Source organism: Molothrus ater, chromosome 15 (genome assembly GCF_012460135.2).
Source record: "Molothrus ater isolate BHLD 08-10-18 breed brown headed cowbird chromosome 15, BPBGC_Mater_1.1, whole genome shotgun sequence".
Classification (NCBI taxonomy): Eukaryota; Metazoa; Chordata; class Aves; order Passeriformes; family Icteridae; genus Molothrus; species Molothrus ater.
In genome coordinates this window covers 2,836,473-2,856,793 of record NC_050492.2, presented here as the reverse complement: position 1 = coordinate 2,856,793, position 20,321 = coordinate 2,836,473, and the positions used below count along the sequence as shown (strand labels likewise).

The 20,321-nt window shown below is 43.2% G+C and overlaps 1 protein-coding gene across 10 annotated transcripts in view; it reads left to right on the top strand.

Annotated features, from left to right (window-relative positions):
• Positions 1-485: 485 nt before the first annotated feature.
• The window catches only part of ANKHD1 (ankyrin repeat and KH domain containing 1), a 100,651-nt gene continuing 80,815 nt past the window's right edge, over positions 486-20,321 (top strand). For all 10 annotated transcript variants that reach the window (XM_036391920.2, XM_036391919.2, XM_036391918.2 and 7 more), the window contains exons 1-2: positions 486-823; positions 15,130-15,283. In XM_036391920.2, the coding sequence (XP_036247813.1) occupies positions 545-823; positions 15,130-15,283 (433 nt within the window). In that variant the 5' untranslated portion in view covers positions 486-544. The remainder of the gene's footprint in view (positions 824-15,129; positions 15,284-20,321) is intronic.

The following is a 20,321-nucleotide window of genomic DNA, read 5'->3' as shown; positions in this document are numbered from 1 at the left end:
CCAATCACCGCACGGGACAGGCGGGCGTGTAACGGTGTCTCGCGCTGACGGAGTCCTTCAGATGGGTTCGAAGGGGAGGCGGGCCCAGAGCATGCAGGAGCCAATCGGAAGACGCCAGACGCCGTGCGTTGTGAGCGATGTACCTTTCGGCCAATCAAAACCGTGATTCCTGAATGCGCTTTGATCGACAGCTCGGTCGCCCCATCGGCGCCCGCAGCTCCGCCGAGGCACATGATTGATGTCCCCGAGAGCCAATCATAGCTCGGAAAGTTCAGGAAGCGAGGCCGGGCGTGCGGGGCGGGGCGGCGCGCTCTTACCGCCTCGGCGTGCGCTCTCAGGGCAGCATGCTGGGAGCGCGTGACGCGCCCTTGAGTGGCGGGCGCCGCGGCCAATAGCGCGCCGCCCTCGGACGAGTGCGCCCAATAGGCGTGCGCGGAGCGGCGGGGGGGCGGCGCGGCGGCCGCGGCCGGGTAGGGTGTGAGAAGTTAGTGGCGCTGCCGCGGTGCCGTGAGGGGACGGAGACGGCCGGGCCCGGACCAGCGCGATGCTCACGGACGGCACCGCCGCCGCTGCCGCCGACGAGGAGATCGACTCGGTCGCGCCCCGCGCGCCGCCCGCCGCTGCCGAGCCGCCCGCCGCGGCCGGGCCCTCCCCGCTGGGCCTGCGGGCCGTGCGCCTCTTCGGGGAGGCCGGGCCCGGCGGGCCGGGAGGCCCCGGCGCGCCCGCGGCCGGTGAGGCCGCCCTCGACTTCAAGCTGGCGGCCGCCGTGCTGCGGAGCGGGGGCGGCGGCGGCTCCGGCAGCGACGAGGACGAGGTGTCCGAGGTGAGCGATCCTGGCCCGCCCTCCTTCCCCTCCGCCGCTTCCTGACAGGCCCGGCCGGGGCCCGCCCGCCCTCCCGCTCGCCGCGCCGGCCGCACCGCACCCGCTCGTCCCGGGCCTCCCGCCGCCATGGGCGGGTCCCGGCGGCCCCGCACGGCAGCGCGGCCCGGGGCCGGGGAGGAGGCAGCGGGCGCGGGGGTCTCGCCCCGCCGCGCCTCCCGGCGGCCCCGGGGAAGGGCCGGGGGCGGCCGGGCCCTGTGTGCGCTGACCTCAAGGAGCCGCTTCCACCTGGGAGCAGGTTTGGAGGGGGAGGCGAGATCCTGCACCCGGCGGAGAACAAAGTGAAGCCGTCAGCCCCACTATTGCTGCCCTGAACTCGGGGTGCCCAGACACGGATCAATTCCTATAGATATAGCTATACACACACACAGACGCTTTTATGCAATAGAAATATTTCTTACCCAACAAAATGGAAGAGGGTAGTCGAGGTGTCTTCCTTTGATCTTCCAAACCGGTGGAGAGGTTTAAAGGGAGGGTGTGAAGGAGGGACGGGGGCCTTATCCCAACCCATGTGGAGCGTTGTTGGACCTGTAAACTGGCATTTAATGCTGCTTTATGTATCCTAGGGAGAGAAGGTAAATGAAGGCTTTTATCTGTCATTGCCATACCAAAGGGTGAATCTTCATTCCTTAGCAAAAAGATGGGATCCCAGCTGGATCACAGCCCGTCCATATCTTTAGTGGAAAGCAGGAGAAAGTGGCTGCTTACTGCTTGCAGGCTTTTCCCAGTTCCTCTGGGCTTCTGCAGGAAGAAGAAAATAGCCAAGGTGATACCATTTTTAATTTGGAGGCCAAGCAAGTGTACTTAGGATGTGTCCTTGTTCCTTCTGGAGAGATGAAAGGAGAGGAGCCTGCACTCCTGTGGCTAAGTTTTTTGCCTTCTATTGATGACCATCTTTTGTCCAGCCCTTCTGAAACCTGAGCCAGGTCTTATCTGAATTAAAAAAAAAAAAGTGATAAAACTGTTGCAGATCCACATTTGCGTTTTGCTCATGACCACCTAAGCTACATTAAAAGTGGTGCTAACAGCAGGACGTTTAACTAAACTCAAAATCTAATGGTCAGGCAGATGAGCACTTGTATGTGAACATTCCTTGTGTGATTGGTGTCCTGGACATCCATGATCAGTCCCATATGGAATTAGGTGTTCCAGGACATTCCTGTTTGGGGGAGCTGGAAGACCCACCATGGATAGAGTAATCAATGAGTGTCTGCTCTCTAGGAGGTCTTTCATGTCACATTTCAATGTATCTTTGAAGATACAAAGCAGTAGCTACAGAATCTGGCAAATGATGGCAAGTGGGCTGTATCAGGGTGTTGGTGGCTCTTTACAAGGTGAGCAGTCCTACTTTGAAAGCTTATCCCTTTTGAACCCACCCCATTATTTAAGGGATGTGAAGATTGGATAACTAGGATGTTTACTAAGCACTCTTTTGACTAATAGCAAGTATTAAGAAAGACAGCCTATTATAAATAATGTGTCTGGGAGGTTGCCATTGAGGTCAAAAAAATAAAGGTTCCCAAACAGCTCTTAAAATTAAATGATTCATTTGAAAAACCTGGGGAAAAGTTCATTATTTAAAATACAGAATAGAAGAAATCAATTGGAATTGAAATAGTTGAAGTTTTCCGGCACACATGGAGAGGAGGTGGGCTAATCTCAAAGCTGAAATTGCCTGGGGAGTTCTCCTGTCTTGTGTTTCTGGTTGTGGAGAGTTACCTGGGAAGAAGCTTGGGTGGGAGGAATGTGCCTAGGCTGGGCTGCATGGCTGGGAGCACCAAGGGGGGAATTTCTTTTTCTTCAGATTTTTTTTTTTTTTTGAGAGCTAAGGAAGCACCTGTTGTCATTGGTGGGTGTCTCTCTTTGTTTTGTTTTCTATTTTGAGCAAAGAAAAGGCAGTTAAGGTGCAGGGATGGAGCAGTGCAATTCTTGAACAGCACTGCTTTGAGAAGCCAGTCAGTCACTGTTTGGACTGTGGTCTTGTGCCATGAGTCACTGATTTGGGAGTATGCTTTCAGCTATTACCAGTGGGTGGAATTAGTGGGAACTAAAAGGGAGAATTAAAAATGAAACAAAAAAAAGGCGAGTTTTTGCCATGCTGCCTTGATCTGTTCTGTCTATTTTTGAGGCCATAAAAATAATGGTACAAAATTCTGTAGACTCGACTATGTGTCTGCAGTGGTATTTAGGTTTTGTATCCTTGTATTAGTCTGAGTTTAATATGCTAAAATAATTGGACTGGTCAAAATGGCAAATTAGTTAAAAAAGAAAATCATCAGGGAAGTGCAGGACGTGGAGTATAATGAAGCATTTATCTGGAGAATGAAAAGAGCAATATATTTTAACCTAACCTTTTTGAAAATATATTGCATTTCTTAGATCAGATCTCCAAGTACTTTACAGAGGAGGGTAGTGTCCCCATTTTACAGGTGAAGAGGGTGTGCCCCATTTATCCTGGCTTGCAGAACTGGGAGAAAATTGAAGTTTTCTGGTTTCCTAGCTCAGTGCCTGCCCATGGTAGTGACCAAGCTCTTGGTTGGGAAACCAAGGACTAAAATGGATCCTGTACAGATGAGTTGTATTAGGTCCACAAGGTGAAATTTGAATGCAGCTGTGCAGAATATTTTCTAGAATTACCAGTTAAAATTATCCCATGCAAATAGAAACAACTGCAAGCTGCAGCACGTTTTTGGGCACGGAGGGCTGAGGCCAGGAGCTTTGTGCTATTCCTGTTAAAACTGCCTGCTGTGGATCTCCTGGGTGCTCAGAGAAACTTCACCACTGGCTGCAGCCTGAGAAATGAGGTGGTTTTGACCTCAGTGCAGATAGTTGCTTAGTTGCCTTCTAAGCATGATCAGGGTGTGAACACAGCCTGCAGCTTGTTTGGAGTGCGATTTTTGGTGTGACTTTAAGTGTATTATTACCACTCCTTGTGAATTTTGCTGATACTTAGAGCAGTGCCAAAGGCACAAACATTGAACAGCCTCCTCCAGCCTGGCTCTGAGGGCTGTAGGCCAAGGTGAAGGTGTGCTGGGAGGGCACTGCTGATTACTGCATGTCCATGGGATCTTTGGTGGCCACAGAAAGTGCAGATCCTCATCAAAAACCCTCCCAGCAGCAAAGTGTGGCAGCAGGAGTTGAAGCAGGTGATAAACGTGGCTGTGCTGGTGCTCAGGACAGTTTGCTGAGCTGTTGTAAATCAAGCAGCAGAAGCTGGGCCGTGCTGACAGAAGTAGCAGGGGATCTGGGAGCTTGGTTCAGTGAGTGGCTTTTGGCACTGAGTGTACAAATGTAGCAAATCTCTCCTATTCTGTAATTCAGGGCTTTGGAGGCCTTCAGTGACAACTGGAGCTCACCCAGCTCTTGGCTATGGAGTGAGCTCAGCTCTCGGCTTCCCTCTCCTGAGCTGCCTCCACCAGCTCGCCTTACTTAAGCCTGTACCTATTGCATAAGCCTCTGGGGATATTTACATAAAGCATAATTAAAAATCAGACATAACATACCTCCTACAAGGAGTAGGATGAGTAGTTGAATGGCATGCACTCCAGAGCAGCTCAGTACCTGGAGATTTTGTCTGGGGCCCCTCTCCCTGCAACCCGAGGTGTCTTAATTTTTAAACTTGGTTTGAAATTCAGAGTAAATACCTAGTTTGTTTCAGATTAGCAGTGTTGCCATTGCTGCATTGTTGAACTTTCCTAACATGGCTCTGCTTTGTAGCTGGTGTGCACAATGCATCTTTTGACTTCTGAGGCTACTGTAATGCTCAGACACTTTAATTTTCATTGTGTTAGAAGCAATGTAAATAGCAGCATTTTCTTTACCATAAGGAATAGAAATTCAAAAAGTGGATGCAAGTTCAGGTAGATAGTAGTAAGCAGAAAAGCCTTTTCTCTGAAAAATGTGGGTTTCAGTTTAGCAGTTGATGTTTTTCTTTTGTCAAGCTCTTTGAAAGTTGAGAAGGTAAGAGATGGGAAAATAAAAAAAAAATTCTTCTAGGAATTATTCAGTGATTAGGAAACATCAAGGGGTAACATGTTCAGGTTTCCAGAAGTATTGAGGTGACTCTTCAGGATGCAGAGAGCCTGGTTAGTAGGGTGTTCATTTATTCCCAGTCTGATTAGGCATCTAACTTCCAGAAACATCATGGGAGGTATTTCAGTAACTTGGCAAGTGTGGTGACCAGGAACAAGCAGTGTTTCTGTATGCATGTATGGTTCATCCTATTCAATAACATTTTACAGTGAGCTCTTTTCTAAGGTTTCTTGCAGAACTTGGGTCTCCCTTTAGTGCAGCTTGACCCAGTTGAGTACATGACCTAAAATAAATGTCAGCAACTGTTTTCTGACGATAGGTGTAGAAAGTAAAGATGTGAAATACTACTGTATAATTACATAAATATGCAGTGCAACCCCTTGGTAAGGAGAGAGTTGCCAAATTTAGCAGAACATCTATATTTAGGTACAAATTTGCACATAGGTTTCAGCAGTCAACTAGTTACAGTGTGGTGGGGGTGGGAAGGGTTTGTTTGAGCATTAATGCTGAATCATGAGTTCTTGTGTTCTGATTGAAATTGGGGCTGCCCAGCTGTTCCCCATGGGTTTGATATTGGGCAGCTCTTCTGTCTCCTTTCCTTGCCTTGGAGGGTGCTGAAATCCAGCTGTGAGGACAGCTGGATGGTGCCATGGGGACATTGTCCTCTGCTCAGAGCTCAAAGCATCCCTGCAACACCCACTTGCCAGAAGGGTCAGTGTGGAGGGAAGGGGAATGCACAGGCACTCCTTTTTCTGTGCACATGTGTGGCCTGGCCTTCAGAACTGGGAGCAGCTCCAGGACTGAACTGGGGGTTTGTTGGAGTCCACAGCTGGGCTCAGACCCTGCAGGTGAGGAGAGCTTCAATCAGAGGTAATTTTGAGTTTTTGTTATATCTGTGATGATTCCTTTAAAGTATTAAGCTGTTATTGGAGTAAAAATGATTCTTGGATTTAAAACAGAGGCAAGTCTTGACTTACATGGAAGGAACCATAGGTTTCTTTCCCACTGAAAACTTCATGAAGCAAGAAAAATAACTCCTGCATCTTGTTTGAGCACCTTTGTGGCACTTTCCTTTGTTGAAGTGAAGCTCTGAGGCCTCACTCTTAGCAGGGAGCTTTCATTTGGCTCCTGCAGATGCTTTCTTCCCTAGCAGCAGCCCGTGTGCCAGGCAAACACCAACCAAAGGCCTGGTGTAAGCATTGTCTTTCTGGTGGGAATGGCCTTCTGCTGGACTGGGGACTGTGAGCAAACCTCAGGAATCAGTGATTTGTGCAAGTACTTCATTAATTTCAGGAGGTTTTTGCACAGTGCCTGGCCTCAGAGGTTGTCTCAAATAGAAACTTTCTTTCTGGTACCTCAAGTGACCTTGGTGGATGATAAACTAAAGATTACTTTAACTTTGAAATGATACAAATATTTCTTTTTTGTAACAACAGACTGCAGTAACAAGGTTGCAGCCTTAGTGTTATAAACCTTTGCTGCCTCTGACAAAGTGAGGTGCAGGTGAATGAATATTTGGATTTAGGGGTTAATTTAGTTAGGATGGCATGCTATAATCCTTATTATACACAAAGATATATTGTAATAGAATACAGATAGTTTGGGGTTTTTTTTTTCCTCAACAAGTAGTTCTCCCTTTTTATTGTAAAAGTGCAGAGGTTTTATTTTGCATAGTTTTGGAGGAATGCTGAGCAAGTGAAATTTATGGAAATGCATTTTACTCTTGCAACTCATTACTTAAGAATTTTTTTCTTATGTAATGTTGATTGTTTAGAACTTCTATAAAATATTAAAATTTTCTCCTTTTTTGCAGTATTGTGTATTTTCTGCTGAAGTGCAGATAGAAAACATTCTGATAAAGCATAAATAAAAGAATTGGTCCTGTGCTGGACGCTGTTACTTCTTTCCTGCTTTTTGTGAGATGAGACCCCCTTATTCACTTTGGTCCTTTGCTTTCAAGAGAGAGTTGATACATTTTTCAAAATTATTTTCATCTTTAGCTCTTCCAAAGCATCCCAGAATGTGTAAGGAAAGGCGCTGTAGACTGAGGGGTTACTCCCAGTTGAATTATGATGATGTGTTTGTCCAGATGCTGGTGGTGGCTGAGAAGAGACAAATGTAGCTGGCCCTTCTGGCCAGGAGAGCTTTTCAAAGGTATCTTCTTGCATACCCACTCTGCAGGAAGAAAATACTCCCCAATAAAAGAAAAATAGGATGTTTTATTGGGTGCTGGACAGTGGGCCAACAGAAAGTCAGCTCAGATGTTTTCACCATTTCATGTGTTAGCACTAGGTTTTAGCTAGGTCCCTAATTTATTCTCCCTTGCATTCAGTAAAGCAGAGGGATTATTAATTAACTAGGATTTTCTTCTAGGAAAATCCCTAAACCTGTTGAACTTTCCCCTTTCCAAAATCATGAATTAAACCAACAGTGTCACATGGCAGGCAGGTAGTAAGTCAGTCATATTTCAAAGCAAAGGAAGAGGGGAGATCTTTGGGGGTTTGGGTCTGAATGTTCTGCTCATTCAGCATTTGGGGCTGAATGTTCTGCTCCCAAACCCATCCTTGGTCATGGTGACTGCTGAGCATCACCTCTTCAGAGTATGTGCTCCTCCACAGCCTGAAAGGGAGCCAGGGGAAAAGGGGCTCTCATGTGGATGTTTGGCATTTAGGATTTCTTAGGATAAATCCAACAGCTTAGATAAATGTCTCTCTTTTAATTGTTTTTATAAAATAGTTACATTGTTAAGCCCTTGCACTGCTATATGTTGAATTTTCAGTGGATCCCAGTTTAGGTAGAGCTCTCTGATAGTTTCTCTGAAATGACTAAGTGATGGCTCAGGAGTTGCATTGGGGTTTCTGCTGCTTTGGCAGTGGGACAGCGTGCACAGACCTGTTTATCCAGGCCTTGAAAAGAATTGCTGCCACCAGCTTGGGCTCTGAGAGGGGCAGAAAGGCCACGATGATTTTCAGTTTGCTATAAGCCTCTAGATAACTTAATTAGTCACTTTAAATGCTGAGATTCCTCTGTCTGAAATGTATAGGTTGGCCTGGAAACAGATTATTGAATTACTATTGTATTCAAGATCCACTTGTATGATTTTTTTTTTTCTATTTAGGCATTGTCCCCTTGGATTGAAAATAGATCTTAAAAGGTCATTTCCAAGAAGGTGGCTTAGAATGCTTCCCATCTTGGTTGGGTGTGAGCTTTTACATCAGCAGACAAATACATCTATTCATCTTCTGCCTTAAAAGTTGCCTTCACTTTGGTTTAATGCCTGGGATTTAATACTTGAGCAAGGAAAGCCATGGCTAAATTGATGCAACAATTCTGGTTTATATTCCAGTAAATCAAATACTGAATTACACCAGCTGTTTCTTGGCTTGAGGTGAGGAAACAAGAGGGGCTCTTTCTGTGGGAATATTAGATAAAAAAACAGATGAGGAGGGAATCCTGGAGCTCATGGGGAAGATGGAGCACTCAGAACATGATTTAGAGTGGACTGAGATAGAATACGTGAAAATAAGGAGTGCTCAGTGCAAGTGGTGCTTGTGTTAGTCAAGTTTCCTGGTCTCCATTCAAAGGTTTTCTTTGGTATAAAGTCAAGAATTGGCACTTGATTTACTGGGATTGATGTGAATTTTGAATAAGCTTCAGTTGTCAGTTCCAGTTCTGTACGTGACAGCTCCTTGCTGCTAAAGATTGTTTTGTACATGGGAAAAATATAGTCATAATTATTTTTGTTTATCAGACATTGAATATGTCTGGCTTTAACAGTGTTTTGGGTTATTTCAGTAGTTACTGAGATGAGTAAATCTTTCTTTTCTGCTATACAGAGAAACTTTGTGACATTGCCAGTTTCTTGTACCAAGAGGAGTCAACACGTGTGTTGTGTGCCTTAATTCTGTGAGGGTTAACAGGGTGCAATCATGTTGCTTATTGTTGTGAAACAGTGCTTTAATAAAAATAAATTGTAGTGATCTGTTTCTGGCAGATCCACAGATCAGCCAGCTCTTTCCAGAGGCTTGTGATAGGGTGTAGTTTGTGGTATTCAGAACTACTTCAGTGGCACAGTGTCAGTTGTCTGCTTAGGAGAGAATTCAGGTAAGTGCTTAAATTGACATGAACCATTTGACAGCTGCTTGTCCAGGAATGTCTGCTCACGGTTCAATGTGAGTGCAAGAATATTGAAAACCAGCATCAGCAATCTCTGGAAAGGATGAGTAGTAGTGTAAAACATTAATTCTGATTTATTGTTTTATCTGTATGTTTTAAATGACAGCTGTAATTTTGAGAACTGGCTGATGACTTGGGGTGCCAGGCTTGAGACCCTGTGGTGAAACAGCCATAAAGATGTCAGTCCTTGCTCACTGTTGCTGCCTCTCCCATCATTTTAGGCAGCTCCTGTGGTAACACATCAAGAACATTGTGTTGTGTGTAGGGATGTTTTTCTCGTGGCCCACACTGTGTGTGTGAGGGCCTTTCCTTTCCTGCAGCAACAAATCTTGAGGTTGTGTCCACCTTATTTACCCTGTGTCTATAGCAGCATCTGCAACATGAACCTGTGCTCTGAAATGAGCTCATCCCAGCCCAGATCCTGTAGCTGCTTGTTTGGTAATTGTTTAATATCTCTGGGAATAAAGGCTGTCCTTGAGATAATCCTGCCTCCAGTCAGTCAGTCAGCTTCCTGCTGCAATCAGAGCCGAACAGATTTGCACCCCTTCTCTCCCCACCCTCCCACTGTAATGCCCTGCCTAGGGAGCTGCTGCTGCTGCTGCTGCAGGTGTGAGCACTGACAGCTCCACTTAAAGGTGGAGCCATGGGCAGGTTTGTGGCCTCACAGGAGACTGCCATGATCTAATGCCTTTCTGCTACCAGGAGAATGATATTCCAGCTTGACAGACTCCCTTATAAGTCCATGAAATTCATATAAAGTGGTAGAAAATTATTTGTTTCCTCCCCTGAGTTTTCTCCCTTTTTGATGTGCTAGTCTGAGAGCTGCCTGACCTGTCACAAGGTGAGCAGTGACTGCAAATGATGCTCCAGGTACTGCATGCTCCCCATTGGGGTGGTGATGTCCCCAAGCAGCCTGTACCCCCCAGGCTGGCAGGATTCTGTGTATCACAGCATCCTTGGTTCTGGATGATGCTCTAGTGGTGATTCACAGGTCATGGTGGCTTCTGTTTTGGGCTGGAACTTTTATTTTTTAATGGAAGAAACTGCCTTCAGAAATTACAGCTCTAGCCAAACAGAGTAGATATGGTTTTATATAATTAATTATGTCTGAATTGATGTTCCCATTGATTCTATGTTGTTTCTAGGTACTGACTCTAGAGTACTTCCCTGGAATGTTTATTTTCTTTCTGTAGCTTTGAAATGCCAAGAAAGGACAGTGTCCTGAGACCCCACTGAAAGGTTTCGTGAAAATACCCACATTAGTGTGTGGTTTTTCCTCTTCCTTTACTCCATCTCTTGAAACTGAAATGGTTGTGCAGGAAAGTACCTTAAGCAGGTGCAAAGATGTTTGGCTGGGCTGGCAGGGGAAGAATGTTGAAAAGTGCATTCTCTGGTAAATCAAAACCAGGCTTTTTGTTGGAGTTCAGTCCACACCAAGGGGGTTGTGCTGCACTTAATTGTTGCAGGGAGCATCTAAGAGTGTCGTGTCAGGGACAAAGTCCTTCACTTTACTTTCTCCTTGGAATGATTCTTTTTAATGGTTTTGATAGCTGACATCCTTTGTATGTAGGATTTACAGGGGTTTGATGTTAAATTTGAAATACAAAATAATGTTCAGTCTTAGTGATATGTCCTGTCACTATTCCCCAAAAATTTTAGGGCAGGATTCCAAGTATTCATCCAATATTGGCATTCAGTTTAGTGAAGGACATGACAACATAAATGGTTAAAGATTGGGACTTTGTGAAAAATCCACAAGAACTTTCTCTGCTGCATTTCTCCTAATGCAGCATTGCACATGCTGTTAATTATGGAGTGAAAATGTCCAAATGGAATTATAGAAGTAATTAGGAATGGTTTCCTAACACAAAAGAGAAATTCAGGCAGTCATTTATTTGCATAAAAAGTAGGAGTTTAGGAGTCCCAGTCAAGAGCTTGGGTCCTTATTATTTGTAAATACTTCACAAACAGAGCAATGAGTATTGTTACCCCTAAAGAAGTGTTCACAGCTCAAGAGGTTTCTGGAAAATACAAGTTCAAGGAAAGAATTTAACAGCACCTTTGTCTTTCCTATCAACACTTTTTGTGAAGATGGTCTCCCAGGAGCACTGGTGTGGCAGAAGTGGAAGGAGAAGGTAGAAGGAGCTGTCTCTGCTGCTGCCCTTGCCTGCAGGAGGAGGAGGAGAGAGCAGTGCTACCTGCAGCTACCCAGGAAGCTTTTCCATCCTCTGTGGCCTGTCAGGAGCAGGCTATTTGTGAGCAGGTCCAGCCTATTCTGGGAAAAGTACTTTGCAGTAGTGCAACATAAGGAAGCTCAGTTTAGATTTAATATTAGAAATGTGTTGTAACCCTGCACGTCATGTCCATCTCACCAGAATTACCGGGGTTAGTGGGGATGGTAGTGCCTGCAAAGTCCCTCTGCATCCCCCTGAGCTGCAGCAAACTCAGTGCTGCTGTTAACATACAAACACTGATGGAGCTGAGGCCACATGGCTGCGATGTGGCTGCTCTGGAGGGAGGCACAGGGCTGTAACTGGATCTGCAGAGCTGCCAGGCTGCTGCAGTCCTTGGCAGGGCTTCAGGCGAGGGCCATGGTTGCTGTGGGAGAGCAGGAGGCACACGGGGTGGTGGAGCTCTGCCCTCCAGTCCCCTGCAGCTTCTGGGGTTTGGGCTGGGAAGGTGAAATTGCTTTGGCAGTTAGAATAATATCTGGAATCCATGTGTTCCTAACCAGCCTTCCCAAGTAAGATGCTTATTAACTGCCCAAAGCAGCTCGCAAAATAATCCAAAAATAGCACAGTGACTGGTTACTCTATCACTTTGCTGCAGATCTGATTAGGATAGAGCAGAGTGCCTAAATTTTGCCACATGAGCAGTGCATTATGTCTTCCAGGAATGCTAATATGAAATATGTTTGGATTTTTTACTTGCTTGTTTTGATTTTTAATGCAGTTTATTTTTTGTTTAAAAAGCCAGATTTGTTTGATATATTTGCAATAGTTTGATATTTCAAAAAAATTATTATTATATATGATTATTATAGGTCACTTCCATTCACAAGAGACATCTGATCAATTAGGTAATTTCTCACTCTGTTATTAGTGATAAGATATCCAACTGTTCATTCTCTCTAGCTTTGTCTTAGTACGTGAGAAACTGCATTGATTTACAGAAATGTCAGACATTCTGACTTGAAAATACATTGAAGTTTATTCTGGGAGACTGGCAGTGGTGCAGCTATTTTAATGTTTTGCATATGGATTTTCAGTATTTTCACACTCAAGATATATTTTTATTGTGGGTATGTTGTTAAGCTCATACTAAAAATCAAAATAAAACCTAAAAATTGATGCTCAACATGTGCAGTAATAATGAAAGCATCTGCCTTCCTATGATACAAAACTATGATGAAAGTATTGTATATGAAGCAAGAATTTTTGAGAGATTTTAATTGAGCAAGGTCTCTGGAAGTACAGTTCCTGATGTAAAGAAGAGCTGAAAGGCAGGAAGAGTTAATAAAAGAGCAGACTGCACCAGTACTACCCAACTTGTATTCTTAAGTAAAAACTGTGTGTGTAATTTACTCTAATTAGTAGTGTTTGCACAATCATTGTTAAAAATACAGACTTATTTAGAGGTTCCTGTAAGCAAAATGTATTCCCTGTTGGGGAGACAGAGGTTTCTTGGAAGCTGAATATTTGAATGGTGAATTAACACTGATTTAGGCTCTAGAGGTGGATTGTTGCCTGTAAAATCCAGTAAATATATCCCAGTGAGCTTGTGCTGGCAGCAGTCAGGGAGAAAATGGTCCATATCTTTCCCAAAGTGTCCAAACCATGAAGTTGTAGAATTTGCAGCAGGACAGCTTCTGGCAGGTTCTGCAAGGCTGCTGTGCTCCCCTTGGCTGAGGAGTGCCTGGCTCTTCCCAAGGCTGAGCCCTGAGGCTTGCCAGGAGCCACTGAGTGTTTCTGCACTGTTTGTTGTTCTCAAGTGCAGTTCCTTCAGTGGGAGGTGGCATTTTTACTCCTTTTGCTATGTCCTCAAAAGGGAGGACTGCTGGTAAATGTAGGGAAAAATGTCCAGAAGAACCTAATAAAATTTCTTTTATCTAGTTCTCAGCTGTATATAATGAATGGTCATGCAGGCACAGTGGGAAGTTCTGCCCTTCACCAGATCACACAAACATGTTGCAATAGGAATAATATTTCCATCATATTAATGCCTTGGGTAGTCTTGTGGGAAAAATGGAAAACCCTGAAGTGCTCATGTAGGTGGTAAGGGTGAATTTTCCCAGAAGTCAGTTTTGCATCAGAACTCATGAAAGCATGGAGTCCTTAAGCAGGCTATGGACTAACCTGGAATTTGAGTTCTGCTGAGGGGGCTCTTACTGTAGGGATGCATTTTGCTGTGAGTTGTAAATAGCTCTTCTTTGTTTGTAGTAAAAATATGTATCACTGGTGTAGGCCACTAATTTTCTGCTCATTTAATGTTCAACTCTTCCTTGCAATGACAGTTTCTTATTTGAGGACTGTTGCTTGGACTAACCTAGAAATCTTGCTTCTCTGAGCACCAAATCAGAGCCTGCTGCCTTACCTTTAATATTTGTGTTTGGCACACAAGATCTGTAAGCTGGCTGGGATCACAAATATCCACTGAGATGTGGGGCTCGTGTTTGGTGTTCCTAAAAAGTCATACTTGCTCCTGTTCCCATGATATTCCAAAGTGAGCATTTCCCTGGCACACAGGGCCGGCTCGGACACCAGGGGATAGTGTTACAGGCATTTACATATCAAAAAGGGGAAGAAATGAACGAGCCCAAGTTGCTCTTGAATAGCAGTGCTCTGTGCTGCTCCCAGATCCTGTTAACGTTGTTCACACAATGGAGCACTTAATGAATTTGCAGATGGCCTGAGTTGGTTTTTTTTTTAAAGTATAAATTTTCCTTTTCCAGGGGAAACAAGATGGTAGTTTTCTGCTGGGGTGAGAAAAATAGGGGGAAGTATTTTGGGGAAAACTGGGAAAGGGAGATGAGACTGGGGCATGAAGTGGGAGAGGGCAGCAGTGGCTGAGTAACAGCAATGTCTCATTTCTACAGCAAATCTAAAGCACCAATAGTGTTGGTACAGATAACAGACAACATCTAATTATGAAATAATGTTTTTGTCTTAAAATACTACTGAAAATAGAGGAAATAATTCTGAGCTTGGGAGATTCTGAAATGTAGCTGTGCTCTCTTTAGAGTGTGAGTCAGGTATCCTCCTTGTTTACTCTGGCAAGCTGTCATAAAACTGCAGTGTGTTGTGTTGAGTAATTCCATGGGCTTGTGTTTGGAGGTCACGTGGGGCACTGGTGGGACAGCATTATTGCTGCTTGGTTGGAATACCTGCCTGCTTCATCCTGCTGCAGATCTGTTCTTGTCCAGGAAGCAGAGCAGACTGGGGTAATGCTGAGTGCCAGCTTGGAAACAGATGTTTTGGTGTTGAGTTTTGGTCAATTCTTGTGTTCTTGCTCAAAATAAACAAAATCTTTGTGCTACCTCTGTTGAAATTACTTTTAAAAGCGAAATGAAAGGCATCTTGGGAAAACATTCCATCTTAGCCTGGCACTCAGATAGGTCCAGCTGTACCACAGTCATTACTGGTGGCTTTTATTAATAACATGGTAGATGAGCTTCTGGTGACAAAGATGTTACTGCTTCTTGTGTCTGCCTGTTTGGGTGGTTAACTGTGCAAACATGCATTACACTTATTCAGTATTTTATCTGAGTTGACCTTGCTGTATTTAAAGTGGTTTAAATTGGAATTTTTGCAATAATTTTTTTATGCAGGGTGTTTGTATTTTGTGACTTTAACTACCTCTTCAGTGAGATGGCCAGATGTTTTCTGTAGTTTTGTTCTATGAACTTGGCAGTTAAAACACAAATATGATGGTACAGTTAGATTATTTTAGTGATATTTTTTGGGGGGTAGTATTTTAGATTAACTTTAAAGCTTCCAAAATGGCAAAATGGTAAATTGGTTTTTTTTTGACTTGGCAAACAGGTTGAATCATTTATTTTGGACCAAGAAGATCTTGATAACCCAGTACTCAAAACCACATCGGAGTTGTTCCTATCGAGTGCTGCAGAAGGTGCGGACTTGAGAACTGTGGATCCAGAAACACAAGCAAGACTAGAAGCCTTACTGGAGGCAGCAGGTACTTTCCTTGTGTAGTTCTTTTTCTGAACCTGACTTGTACACAGATCTGGCAGCACATAAATTTTGACACTAGTGAAATGTTCAGGAGTTTGGAAATTTCCCATGATGAGCAGAACATGGAAAAGAAGCTCATAACTCTTACAAGTGTTGCAGGTTGCTTATTCCATTCTTTCTGTACTTACAGAGTTAGAAAAATTAATTTGAATTAAATGGTATTTCATTGACTTGAGATTACATATGTTATGAGAGGGAGAATTAATGGGGAGAGAATAGAAGGAAGTAGACTTGCTGAAATTACTTTTATTCCTGCTGCTTTCGTCAATATATAATTGTTAATTCATTACTCCAGAAATTTAAAGGTAAAATACTTTTTTTCTCTGTTTTAACTTACACAAAAGCATTTTTGCATTTTCTAGTTCTGAGGTATCACTATTGGAAAATACATATTAAAAATTCCTGTTTTGGAAAAGACCTGATGAACATAGTTGCTTCTACATTTATTAGCTTAAGAGTGAAAGCTTGACTAATTCAAATCCTCCTACAATTTGTGACTGGGATGTTTGTAATGGATTTGGAAATTATTTGTTAGTTTCAAAATTCCAAGGACAAAAAGATATAAAACTCCTGCTCTGAAACAAATCACATTTGATCATCATGGGTGTATACTCAGACTTGTAGTGGTGTGCTGAAATTGGAGTTCTCACACCTTACTTTGGAACATTAAGGAGCTACATAAAATAGCACTTATTTACAGGTGTGTAGATGCTAAGCTGTGTACAGTCTTAAAGGAGAATTTTATTCTAAGGAAGCAAAAGGGGCAGGGTTGTGATTTGGGTTCTCTTTGCATTTTGGATTTAAAAAAAAACCCAACTTAGAGCACAGCACAGCTTTTATCAGCAGGAAGTTGCAGCAGCCTATCTGCTGTAACTCTTGAGAACCAAACTTTGTTTTGTGGGGAAGACAGGCTGTTCATGGGATATTACATGCACTGAGGGAATTTAAATAATTTACTCCCTTTTGAAGCACTTTTAAAAATGCAAATCAGTTCTTCTCATGTACCTGGTGGCTGCTGTGTCCCAAAGCCTATTTCTGGCTTTATAAATTGCTGGTGCTGTGGGGCAGTGCTGGGGCTGCAGTGCTCACAGGGATCTCAGACTATTTGACATATCCAGGAGGTGCCTTTGCTGCTTGTAGCACCTGTGAGAATGCTGTACTCAGATTTCTAAGCAGTAGTTGGGTATTTGTCCCCAGGATTAGATAATTTGTTTTTTAGCTGAGGTTTCCATGTCTTGGTTTTCCCAAGTACATGAGCAGAACAGAAGGAATCTGGAAAGAAGAGCAAATAATAAAAAGGAGTGCCTTTGTTTGAGGACTTCATCTCCCTCTCTAGAAAGACTGGACAAAATTAATGCCACTTGATGAATGTGTGAGATCAAAAGAGTGAAAATACTCTTGGGAAAGTTCTCTAGTTAAGCTGTACTTGTATTTCCCACTGTGGATTGGAATACTAAAAATAACAGGCTAACCTAAAGAAGATGCTGAATGAATCTGGTAGTTCATTAATAAAAGCCATAATTTGACAGTGATTGAAAAAGAAGTTAGTGTTTTTGGGAGATGTTCTAATATCTTCACTGGATTTATCTGGCTGGTTTGGCTGAAAATGCCTTTTTTAACCCTGACTGAGCTTCTAGGCTTCCATCATGGCAACCTAGTGTTGGACCTTTGTATTCTTTTGCAGTTTGACAGAAGCAAGTGATTTCTGCTGTTCTTTTAGTCACAGTTCAGTCCTCAGCATTAAGGATAGCTTGGAAAAGTAGATGGCAGAACTGTGGCTCAGACTCATTTAAAGCCTTGTCTGTAGCTTCCAGCCATAGCTTGGCCTTGGTTGTGATGATCCCCCTGTGAGAGGCTTGATTCCATCTTAAAACCTAGAAAAAAAATCAATCTTGTGTTCAGTGTCTTGGATTTCTTAGGGTTTCTCACGTGCCAGGTGTGTGGATGTGTCATTAGGATTTCATGAGTGTGACTTGCAGAACTGGTTTTGCTCATTCTTCTTGAATCCTTTAATGCTCCGGTCGCACATGGCCGTGTTGTTTATCAGCTCAGGAAGGAAAGTTCTAGCAACTGCAGCCACGTGGGATTTTGTTCTTCAAAGTACTTGTGCAGAAGTGCTTTTCAACCATTGTGTGCTGTGTGATTTGTAGGAGCTGTGTTTTGTTTGTAAGGAGCTGTCTTGATTTGAGAGCTGCTGCTCAGGCAAGTGGAGAAGCCAGAGGTTATTTGAACTGCTTGAAGATGTTTCTGTAGGTTGTATTTACCCACCATGGGAGTGCTGGGTATTTTTTCACTTGCTTGTTTGACTTGCTTATTCTGTTTCAAGGATTGTGGGTGTTGAAGGTGGGAGCCTTAAGCCAAATTTCCAGCAAGAGGGTTGTGTCTCACCCCCCTTGGCATAGCAGCAATTACACACATGTACATATCCATGTGCACCCAAAAATTTCTTGTTTTTCTGTAAAAACCTGCCAGATTAGCTTCAGTTTAGACAACCATACTTTATTCTGTGAAAGAACAGGCACTTTATTAATGAACAACTACCTTTAAACAGCTGTCAATGTTTGTATTATTTCACAAAAAATAGTTCTACAACCTGAAGACCAAGACACCGTTGTAAATATCAGTTGTTTCCACCTTCAGAAATTGAAGATAAATTAACACAACTGAATGGTGTTGTTTGGCAAGTTTTAACCTAAACAAACCAAGTCTTGTATATCTTCCTTCAGTTTAACTCCTATTAGCAGAGAAGGCATTTATAGGTAAAATAACCTATGGAATGAGAACCATCCTGCTTGGAGGATGTTTCCATTTTTCAAGCTGTAATTAAACAGATTATTAGTATTCTGAGAGTGGAGTCCTGCTCTGCACTAGAAACATTTCGCTCCAGTGTTAATTAGGGTACTGTGGATTTCTTAAAATAATATTTCAGCTCTGAAGAGTCATGATTCTTGTGTGGATCTTCAGAAAGAAAGGAGCAAATGCTCTTTTTAGGGGCAGAATTTGACAGCTGGAGATGAGAGCTCTTTGCTACTGGGAATGAATGGTTGGGGTGTTGAGAGCTCTTGTTCTTGGTGAGTTCTTTGTGGGTCCTCAAGATGTGTTGGTGAAAGGGCAAAGTGGGATAATTCCAACAGGTTAAACCAGTTTCATTTTCTGTTCCCAACTTGTATCAGCATCAGGAAGGGGAAATGACTCTCTTGTGTTGTGCAGTGTCTTTCTGCTGGTTGTTTTTGAAGATAGAGAAAGGTGTTGGTTCAGGCACATGGCCAAATAAAAATCCTGGGTGCCCATTTGGTGTATTCTGCAGCAAAAGCACAGATTTCTACAGAAAGTTGTGAAATGTCAAAATGTTAATCCCTGCAGTTAAAATACCCTGTTGATAGTGTTTCAGCATGGTTTGGCTGAGTTTTCTGGGAAGTGAAAGAGAGTGTTACTGAACTGCTTTTTGACTTGAGGAAATAGCTTGAGTGCCTGTGTCCCTTCCAGCAGAGATTTTAAGTGTGTTCCTTCTCAATCTGAATGTTGAAACACTTTGACAATGAAGCATCAAAAAAAAAAAGATGCAGAAGAAAGTGGTAAAGAAACTTCAGCTGCCTTTGGGGGACTTGATGTTCCTGTATCTACACAGGGAGTAGTTCTGTAAGCAGTGAGTTCTCCAGGACTCCCACTATTGTTTGCAAAGAGGCTTGTGATGAAAATATTTGGAGAGGGAGAATGTTGAGCCAAAGGTTTGTTTAATGAAACATGTGAATAGTCCATTCTTATGTTCAAACAGGGAGCAGAGTTAACCTTCTTTTCTGATGAAATACAGTGTTAAAGGTGGCTGGAGACCCTCACAAATGGTTTGGTGGTTTTGGGACTTTTAGGGATTAATTGTAGTGTAAATGGTGAGAGAGAAATGGAGTTCTAATAATGTGTCTGTTGATACCTGTGAATTTCAATAGTTCATTCAGGCATGAGGGCCTGATGCTGCTCTTTGGAAAAGCTGGTAGGGTGGTGGTGGGGGGAAAGGTTGTGTATTTTGGAACTGGGAAAGGCAAAAAGTGGAAGTGGAAATACAGAACACAGATCATAACATGAATGAGCCCAGATGAAATCTGCCTGCTTTAGGATAAACTAAAAGGTTAGAGTAGATTCAGCAATTGTGGAATTGAGTGCTTTCCTCTGTACATGTATATTTCTATTTACTCACTTGCCAACCTATTGACCAAACCTGCTTTTTTTTTTTCCCTCCCTTGTGATGTGATCTAACCCATTCATTATTCACTAACAACAGGGGTTACCAGGGAGTGAGCTGTGGTCTAAAAGAACAGTGCCAGGGAGGCACAGCTTGCTTTCATCCTGCATCTGAGGGAACCCTCACAAAGTGACAGAGACTGGGCTAGAGAAATTCTTTGATCATGTTCTTTGATTCATATTTATGATGAATAAGATTCATGTGTGAACTTGGTGTTTCTTTTCTTGGGGCTGATGAGTAACTAAGCTGTGATTTAAATGAGGGTGGGCATTAGAAACTTAATGTCTGAAGGGTTGTCCAAGCTCCACTTGAAACTATAGAAGTGGGGGTCTGCAGGAAACAGATTCATGATTGTCATTTTATTGGTTGTACCTCTGTGCTTGTGGAATACAGCAAAGGCATTTCTAGATCTGTATTGGGGTTTTGAAATAAAGAAAGAGAAGCAGGATCTTTTTTGGGGGGAATCAGAGGATTGCTGGAATTCGAGCAAAGATGTAACTTTATTGTAAAAATGTTGCAATATCAAATTTGAAGTGTGTTTAGCCTCCTTCAACATGGCCACAATCTTACCTTAGTCCAGTTATTGTGACTGATTGTAAACCAAGAAAGGCTTTTCACCATAATTTGATCTGATCTAAAATCCTTGGTGTTACATGGGCATGGTATACAGACCAAATAAAGGAAACAATTTTCACTGGGACAGTTTGAACAGGCTCCACTGTAGGTGTTTCTGTAGAGATCAAAG